At 44.9% G+C, this 9,612-nt stretch overlaps 1 protein-coding gene across 1 annotated transcript; it reads right to left on the bottom strand.

The window, feature by feature from the left end:
• Positions 1-5,631: 5,631 nt before the first annotated feature.
• On the bottom strand, positions 5,632-6,955 carry LOC147970401 (uncharacterized). Its single transcript, XM_087522648.1, has one exon. The coding sequence runs from the start codon at positions 6,770-6,772 to the stop codon at positions 5,696-5,698; it is 1,077 nt and encodes a 358-aa protein (XP_087378774.1). The 5' UTR covers positions 6,773-6,955; the 3' UTR covers positions 5,632-5,695.
• Between the last annotated feature and the right edge of the window lie 2,657 nt (positions 6,956-9,612).

The following is a 9,612-nucleotide window of genomic DNA, read 5'->3' as shown; positions in this document are numbered from 1 at the left end:
CGCCGCGAGCGCCGTCAATTATAACGGCGACAGCCCGGGGGAGAGGTCAACCGGAGCTGACACGTGGGTCAATGTTGAGGGCCGGTCCCACCCGTCATTGTGACTGCGGTTCGTTGGGATTGCGCAGGCGTTGTGTTCTGGGTTTATTTTGATTCGCTCGCCGCCGCGGGGTGGCGGGCCCGAGGGGTGCGCGAGGTTCATGCGGCCTCCACCAACCGGGAACGGCTTCGATATGTGGGCCCTCGCCGTGGAGGGTTTGTTGGGCGGCTGACGTGTGGGCCCGCCGCTGCCCAGACGAGACCAGTACGACGGCCTTTCTCTTGCCGTCTCGCGTAAAGGACATAGTATATTTCTGGAATTTTTTTAGAGGATATTTCTGGATTTTCGTAAGAGATAAATGCACCACTGGTGCTTAAATTTGCCATGAATTATCAGTTTACTGTATGAACTTATGGTGTACAGATAATGGGGGTAGACTTGTGTGAGATCTCACATTGGATGAGATCGATTTAAAAAAAAATAATACATGTTCAAATGTTCTTAAATTTTTTGTAGACACTCATCAATGTTTGATATACAATCTCAAAAAAAATCATCTCCTAATTCAACTTACATCAATAGAAACAAAAAAGACAAATTCGAATATGAATAGTGTCAATCTTCATATTCGAATTTGTCTTTTTTGAATCTCTAAATGTACAACGAGTTTTAAGCTGGTTTTTTTGGAACTGTAGACATGCCCCACATAAATGTTGTCAAATAATTTTAGATTCTTTCGAAATGTCTAAATATGATTTCTTTGGGGGGGGAGGGATTGATCTCATTATCTCACCTAAATGTGAGATCTTACACGTCTCCCCAGGATGTCTCTCGGCCTCTCGCCCGAGTGGTGTCAGATGCTCCCGCTAACCCACCTTGTTTGTACAACTCTCGGCTACTTTTCTCCTTCTGCCAACGCAGATAGCTGTAGCGGTGCATGAATAAGTAAATTTACCGAAACCGGTATGTACTCGTGAAGTATCTGTCGATCATGTCAACATTCAAGATGCACGCTGTCCTTTGACTAATAAACTAGTAAGTCTTTTATGGGTTGAACTACATTTCTATACCAATCTGACACCACCTGACCAATACATGAACATGCCCCTACAACCTTTCTATTTAGTCATGCATGTCCACTCAACGTATAATACTAACATTTTACTTTCTTGTTAGCTATTAAATGATATCTTTCAAATAAATGTTTTTACTTTTAAATATTTATATATATTTGAATTCCTAAAGACAAGATCTTTAAAACAAGACCAATATTCAATATATTTTAGCGTAGTTTAAATTTTACCATGTCATTCGCTTTGGCATTTCAAAAAACGGATTTAACTCATTTCAAAAAACTCGTTTCACTTTGTTTAAAAAACTGATTTCACAATTAAGAAAAAAATGAGTCATTTGAAAATACATATTTGACTCATTCCAAAAAAGGTTGGACTCATTTTGGAAAATTAATTTTATTCATTTTAAAACATTGATTTCACTCATATCAAAACACATATTTAAGTCATTTCAAAGAACCGGTTTCACTCACTCCGAAAAGGTGATTTCACTCATTTTGAAACGATGTTCTCACTTATTCCGAAACACATATTTCACTCATTTACAAAAAACAATTTCACCTATTTCGGAAAATAGATTAGGGTCGTGTCAAATAACAAATTTAACTCAATTTAAACACCGATTTCACATGTTTGGAAACACATATTTCATTCATTTCAAAGAACGGGCTACAGTAATTTCATAAAACTGATTATACTCATTTAGAAAAAGCTCATTTCACTATGTTAAAAAAAATGATTTCACTCATCTGAAAAAACTGATGTCACTCATTTCAGAATAATAATTTCACTAAGTTGAGAAAACAAATTTCACTCATTTTCATATTTCAGTTCGAAATGGATTCCAGTCAATGCGAGAAACTGATTTCACTCGTTTAGAAATTGATTTCACTCAAAGCAAAACACCGATTCCACATATTTCCAAAAACTGATTTGACTCAATTCAAAAAACAAATTCACTTGTTTCGTAAAACCGATTTCACTCATTGAAAAATGTTCAAAATAATTAGTTTCATATGTTTTACATGACTAGTTTCAAAATTCTGAAATAACAAGTTTCACGTATTTCACACCCAAAAATGTGTCATGTGTATGACAAACATATTTCACTCACTTTAAAAAATTGGTTTCACCCAATTCAAAGATCATATTTCACTATTTTCATAAAGCTGATTTCACTCATTTCAAACGTTGAAATTTAAACGTGTTTGAATGTATTCAAGATTGATCTTGTTCTAAAGGTCTTGGCTCCAAGAGTTCAAATATATACAAAGTTTCGAAAATGAAAATTTTGTTTTGAAGACATGAACAATGTAAATAGTGAAAAGGCAATTAAAAGTGATGGATTTAGAGATGAAGAGGGGAGAGATAATGTCAGAGACATGCATGTCATGGTCTGTACCATGAGCAGTAAAAAGAGAGAGGCAGGACCATGCATGCGTCCTTCGCATGTGCATGGTGGGCCTGATCTGATGAAATACGATGGCTTAAATAGAGAAAATAGAGGAATACAAATGTACACAACTGGCAGCATGCTATTGGTGAGAGAACCCTCGGTACATACTGGAACCTGTAAAAAACACTTTGTGCAGCGGTGCATCCATGTACCGGCGGCTCTGTGCACCTGCTGTGGGTGATGCCTCTGTGTCGCGTGCATGTCTTGTGTGGAACTGTTGCTCCGCTTGTACCCCCCATGTTGAGTGTGGTCTGTTTGTGTGATGTGTGCGGGGTGGCCTCTGTTTGCTGTTTGCTTGTGCATGCCGACTGCTACTACTGCTACCGGGCGCGGAGAAGCAGTGTTGTCTCTGATGTGGCCAGGATGCACTTTGTGTGGATAGTTTCTAGATCCCAATCATGGTACACGCGCTGCAGCAATGTCATGATCGAAGTGGAAAGTTTGTTCGTAATTACAACCGGATATGGTATTAGTGCTTTACTATCAAGTACTATTCTCTCCGTCTTAAAATAAGTGTCTCAACTTTATTAGTTATACTATCCTTCTTTCAGTACCAGTTTTTATCCGAGACAACTAAAGTTTAATTGTTGCAGGAGATAACATATGTAGATGCTCAAAAGAATTTGAACATCTAGGTGCTCAGGGGCATGCCTTATCTGCATCATTGACAAGCTATACCCCTCATGGCATCTTGCTTCATTTCCTGATTACATGATGTTGTCAAGAATTTCATCCCACCCATTGCTTTGGAGATCATCTCTGGCTGCAGTAAAAGTGTGTCAATCTAGGTCACATGAGTTGAGTTGCACCATGTCCCATTATTACTCGATTACTGAAAGGCCAGTGATAGGCGCCGGTGCGCCGGCCCAATTTTGGGCCGGTCGCAGCGCAGCCGTCTGATTCATCCATTAACAGCCGTTAGATGTGACGCTCCCTCCCCCATTCTCAAAAAAATCTGACGCCCCCTACAGTCGTCTTCTTCCCAATTCCCCACGCTTCCGCACACAGAGGATCGCCCCCTCCCCTCCCCTCGACTTGCCGTCGTCGGGGCCGTGGTCGACGAGCTCCGGCTGGGTCCCGACCTGTGGCCGTCAGGATTGCATCATGACCGCCAGTGGGGCCCTCAGGACGCGGTCAGCGACGGATTGCAGCTCTCCCGACTGGTTCCAGCTCGCGGTTCGCCATGGTTGCAGCATGCCCCAACGTCACCACCGCTGGCTTGCCGCGGCCGTTGGCTTGCATCTTGGTGTCCAACAAAGAAAATTATGAAAAACAGACAAAATCCTCGAGTGGTCGGTTGAAGCAAAATATTACTAGGCTCCAGCAAAAAAAAGCTCCAGTTCCAGCAAAATAAAATTTGATAGGAAAAAAAGCTCCAGTGGTTGTAGCAAAAAAATACTAGTTTCCAGCAAAAATATGAGCCAGTTCCAGCAAAAACAAATTTAGCAAGGAAGAGCTCCAAGGTTGATTGTAGCAAAAAAAAACAAGCTAGTTCCAGCAAAATAACATGCCGGTTCCAGCAAAAACACCTCAGAGGCAACCGACGGCTAAACGGTTCCGGCACCGGCGAAACCGCGGGGCGTAGCTTCGCCCCGCTGGATGCAGCTTGGCCAGACGACGGTTGCAGCTCCGCCACTGGTGGTTGCAGCTCCCATAGCAGTCGTAGCTTGCCCCGTCGATGCGTCGTCGTCGAATGCAACTCAACCCACCATCGGTTGCAGCTCTGCCAACTAGGGGTTGTAGCTTCCCGTCGCCGTGGTTGCAACTCCACCAGGCCAGCTTCTGCTCGCATATCGGTGGTCGCTGTCGCCGGCACCGGTGGTGGTCTCGCAGCACTTCGGTGGTCAGCTGAAGAAGGAGAAGGAGATGGGAGAGAGGATGCGAGAGAAAAAATGGTGCCGCGTGTTGGGGAAAAGGAGTGGCTGAGAGCACCTCGTGTGAAAGAGATAAGATGGATGGAGCAAAGAGCGGTGCATGGGCCCTATGCTACAGGAGCGAACAGAGGCGCTGGATTTTTCTTCTAACCACACGACGCGCGCGAGACCGGCCGAAGGTTCGGCCGGCGCGCCGGTGTTAAACATTACCCTTACTGAAATAGTGATATCCTTAAATAGTAAGAACAAAGAAGATTTTTAGTGAGTTATTCCACATATTTTATTCTTATTATCTTCTAGACCTATCTTACCATTTAAGCGCAACCTATATTATAGTTCTTTATTTATACTCCCTCCATCCCATAATATAAGAGTATTTTTAACACTAGTGCAGTGTCAAAAACGCTCTTATATTGTGAGATGGACAGAGTACCAGTTAAGTTCATTATTCAACAAAATTACTTTTCACTGAAATAAGAGTCATGTAATGCTTACAATTTAATCTGGTCATCCGGACAACTAAATGGGTTAATGTTATGCATAGTATCTTTTGTTTACGATGAATGAAATGAGTTAATGTTATGCATAGTATCTTTTGTTTACGATGAATGATGCGCTCCACTTGGAAAATGTTCCAGGTGTTCTTTGCCAATTTTCCGTGCATGTAGTTACTAAATTCGGTTCTCAGCATTACCTATTTGATAGGAAAAAACTTGAATACCAGGGTTCTCCGATATGTTCAATAGAGTGTTAGTCTGAGTAATCTTTTTATTACAACATTGTTAAACATTTTTATTGCCTCTCTTATGTTGATACATCATTATATTTTGTTCATATTATTGATATATTTTCCCCTAGAATGAATGTTGATTGTGTTCACATGATAATACGTGTGTTGCACGTGCACACTTATAGCGCGAAGGGTCTAATCCAACGACACTCATGGCGACCGAAGAGGTGATGCGATCGGTCGACCGACCAACACCTTAGTACCCGCGCCTGATGTATGACAGACACGTGCCACTAATGTTAACCAACAGATAAAGTCAGAACCTAGTGATGGGCAGGTTTGAAGCGTAAGCAAAATAAGCATAAAAGAATCACACGGTAAACACAAAACATTCTACTTCAACCTAGAGTTTTACAAGATAAGCATAAAACATTCTACTTCAACCGAGAGTTTTACAAAGTAACTATAAATATTTCCCCTAAAAAAACTAAAGATGGGTAAAGAACATAGACAATTGGGGTGACTATGCATCGACGGGGACGATCCAGAAGGGTTTCTCGACACCCAACACATTGTCAAACTGCTTGACAATTTCCGACGAGCCGTCCTGGAGGCCAAGAACATGCAGATCGCTATTCTTTTCGCTCAAGCTATTCACCCAGTAGATGCAGTTGGGCTTGAGACCGTATCCGCTGGCAGAGCAGGACGCTGCAAAATTGGATCTACCGAGGATGAAAGCCCGATCGCCGATGCAGTCCGTCTTGCGCCAGGCCGGCGGGTCCGAGAAATCCATCCGATAGACGCGGAGCTCCCCTGGTTGGTCGACGCACATTCCGTGGAAGGGGATATGGACGAGGAAGAGGTCGTTGCAGGACTCGAGGACGTACGTGGCCGTAAAGCCGAACGGGACCTCGACGCGGGGCACGGCGATGGCGCCCAGCCGCGCCTCCGGCTTCTCCGAGGCGTCGTTGGCTTGGAAGTCGAGCGTGCCGAGAGAGTCGACGTTGGACTGGAAGAAGAAGAACCTCCCATTGACGGCGGCAACGTGGAAGAAGTTTCTCTTTGTGGGGGGACAGCCCAGGATGTCCAAGCAGCCAATGTCGTAGCCGTGGCGCGACCACCGGAGATCCTGGCCGACGCGGCAGAACCACATCACCGGGCTCGCATGGTCGAAGACTAGGACGCTGCAGCCAGGCGCTACCACGACGTTGGACAAGACACACCTGCACGTCAACGGGACCTCGTCGTCATTGAGAGTCGGAAGCTCGATTATTGATCCGTCCTTAGGGTTCAGCAGATGGGTCCCTGCGTCTTCTAACGAGGAACCGGAGGAGCTCAGGACCAGGACCCAGCCCTGTGGCGTCGGCAAGGATACCTTCTTGCTCGACACCAACGGAGGTACATCTTGAAGCTTCTGGCCCGGCAAGCTGAAGACCTTGTACGACGAACGATCTGAATCTGGCGGCGGCTCAAGCACCAGCAGCGGGAAAGCCGCGGACACGTTCGACTCCTCTGCCAAATCAATCGCTGACGACACGTTCGACTCCTCGGCCAGATCCATCGCTGACAACAGGGGCGTAGACAAGTCCAAGTCAGCCATGGCCTGGGTCGTAAGGCTAGATCGCTTCGTTTGCTGGTTGACGACGACAAGCGGCACAAGGCTCTGCAACCACGGATCTGTCGAGAACAGGGCGTCGCGTCACGTATATATATACAGGGTCGTGCTAACTACCACACGTGTGGCAAGAAGGAAGATGCACCACACGTCTCTAATGTAAACAGATTGTCACGTCATCGCATGCATGAATGTAGGAATCTTTTTGGATTTTCAGTTTTTAAAATGTTTTATCTCTTAAACGAAAAATCCGATTGAAAATCCGTTTTCACCATTAAATCCCTCGCGATGAGATCTTTGAAACTAGATATCATGTTGATATGTTTTAATGAAAAAAAAATTGGATTAAAAGTTGCCATGTCTATTGCATATGAATTGCTATGATGTTTACACTAAAGTTGCCATGATATGTTTCAGCTATTTTCTTCTACATTTAAATGTAAATTTTGACATTTATAAAACGGGGAATTAAGAAAACTAGACTTGCCATGAATCATAGACTAAAATTGCCATGATACATGCACGTAAAATTGCCATGATTCATACAAAAAATAATTTTCATGGTCAAAGTATTGGAGTTGCCATCATCAAAATACTAAAATTGCCATGATCTACAAACTAAACTTGCCACATGGCAACTTTAGTTTAAGCCCTATGGCAACTGCAGTGTAAACATCGTGGCAACTTCTGGCAAAAAAAAAATTCGTCGAAACATATCAACATGGGGTCTAGTTTTGAAGATCTCGTCAAGACGAATTTAATGGTGAAAACGAATTTTTAATTCACTTTTTTATTTAGGAGATACAACATTTTTAAACCGAAAATCAAAAAAATTTCTGCTAATGTCATCTATTCATACGTGGCAAAATGAATGGTGATGGAGGCGTGTGGGCGATGTGCAAACGCCCACACATGTGGACATTAACATTTCCGTATATATAGCTAGGGGCTGGCTTTCCCCGATTCCAGATTGAAAAGAGACGCAAGTCGAAACCGGACTCCGACAGCTATACGTCTGCTCCTAATTTTTGGATGCGGACTCCAGGAATCCGGGTTGGAGACAAGTACAAATCATGGCTGAGCCGAGTTCGCGTTGCACGGCCAGATGAGATTGCGGTTCAGCTGTACACGGACGCTCTCCTTTTTTTTTCCTAGGGAAGGGATTATGACTAGCTTTATTGATTTTGAACACAAATCTACCTACTAATAAACCAGGTATTGGTTCTGGTGGTACGTCGTCGTTAGTTTTGCAAAAAGGCCCCTATAGTTTTGGGTATTCAACCCGCAATCCTCATAGTAAGTCAACCTGAATCGGTACGTGAGAAAAAAGGAAAAAAACACTCGCACGAGCCTGCCTGCCGATCCGCCGATCCCATCTCGCCCATCGTCACCTCCTTCCACCCTCCACCACGCCTCACTGCGCGCCGCCGGCCGCCGCCGCGCCGAGCCGAGCCGCCGGTGCCGCCACCGCGCCCCGCCGCCGCCACCCCGCCGGTCAGCCTACCCCTACCCCTACCCCTAATAAAAATAAAGTCGGCTCTCCCTACCAGATCGTGGCTCGGTCGCTGGAGCAAGATCCAGCGCGGGCGAGGATGGCTTGGAGCGAGTAATTCTGCAGGTAGAGGCGAAAGTCAGAGGAGAGAATCGAGAGAGAATAGAGAGGAGGGAAAAAACAGAGGAGGCGGCTGAGGGGCAGTGGGTTGTTCCGGCGGCGGTCAGCAAGAGAAGAAGGCGATGTGCGGGGATGAGCTTGCCCCAACGGAGACGTGCCAGCCGCCAAAACTGGCGGATCCGCCAGTCCACCCCCCGGTGGAGAAGAAGACTATGGCGACGACGGCGTGGCCGTACATGGAGTACATGCGTAGTGGGAGCGGCAGTTGGAGTGGCGGCACGTGTTCCTTCGGAGCGACCACTTCTCCCGTGATGCCGAACACTCACCACGCGTGCGCTGACAAGGGGCCCCGATGCCTCCGGGCATGCTTAGACTGGGCCGCGCCTGCTCTCCTATGATGCTCCTTCACACGCCAGGCGTCTACCTGTTCCGCTAGGGCCGCATCGCCCGAAAAGTGCTGCCGCAGCAAACGCTACTTCTGTCTGCTTTTGGTAGCCGCCAGGTCACGAGCGGAGGCGTGGAGCTAGAAAGACAAGACGGCAGCATTTGTTGTCTTGCTTATAAGTAGTAAGCTTTGCTTACTTAGATAAAACAATTAGCCTGTGAATACTAGCTAGCAGTGGCTTCTAGTCCAGCTTCATGGAGTCCTCGTCGTTGCTTGGTGTGCTCACTGGTTGACTTCAGAGAGAGGATATTTAAACAGGGCGCCTGTTGCTCAATGGGATTGGTTGTGTCGATGTTTTTCCCTTCTTTTACTGTTTCATTCAGTTACTCCGAGTGAATCAACCGTGTATTTATCTGAAAGCATCTCCGAGTTGTCTCTGTTTTTGCTGTAGACTTTCCTTCAGATGTGATTGAAAATTACCGTGTCTATATATCAAAAATAGAGTATCTGTATCATGCAAGCAGAAATGCAGTTCATCCTGAATCCAAACCAGACTTTTTTTGATGTAAAGAGACCAAATGACACATTTTTTTTTATTAAAAGAACAGAGTGTAATATTGGAAGATCTACTTTGAATACCTCTGGTGCAACCTTAGAATATACCACATATGTTTACTACAGTACTTTGGAATCAAAGTCCCTATCTACATCATTCCAGTGCTTCTCAAAAAGTTTGCTGGAGAGAAAGATAAGAAAAGCTTGATATCCAAAAACTATTTTATTTTCTCGAACTTTACGGTCTTCATCTTCCCTGGTTGCTTGGTAAGA

Source organism: Triticum urartu, chromosome 5A, assembly GCF_056163025.1.
Source record: "Triticum urartu cultivar PI428250 chromosome 5A, HENAU_Tu73, whole genome shotgun sequence".
Classification (NCBI taxonomy): domain Eukaryota; kingdom Viridiplantae; phylum Streptophyta; class Magnoliopsida; order Poales; family Poaceae; genus Triticum; species Triticum urartu.
Note: the sequence above shows the minus strand (reverse complement) of the source record. Positions and strands in the feature narration are given on the sequence as shown.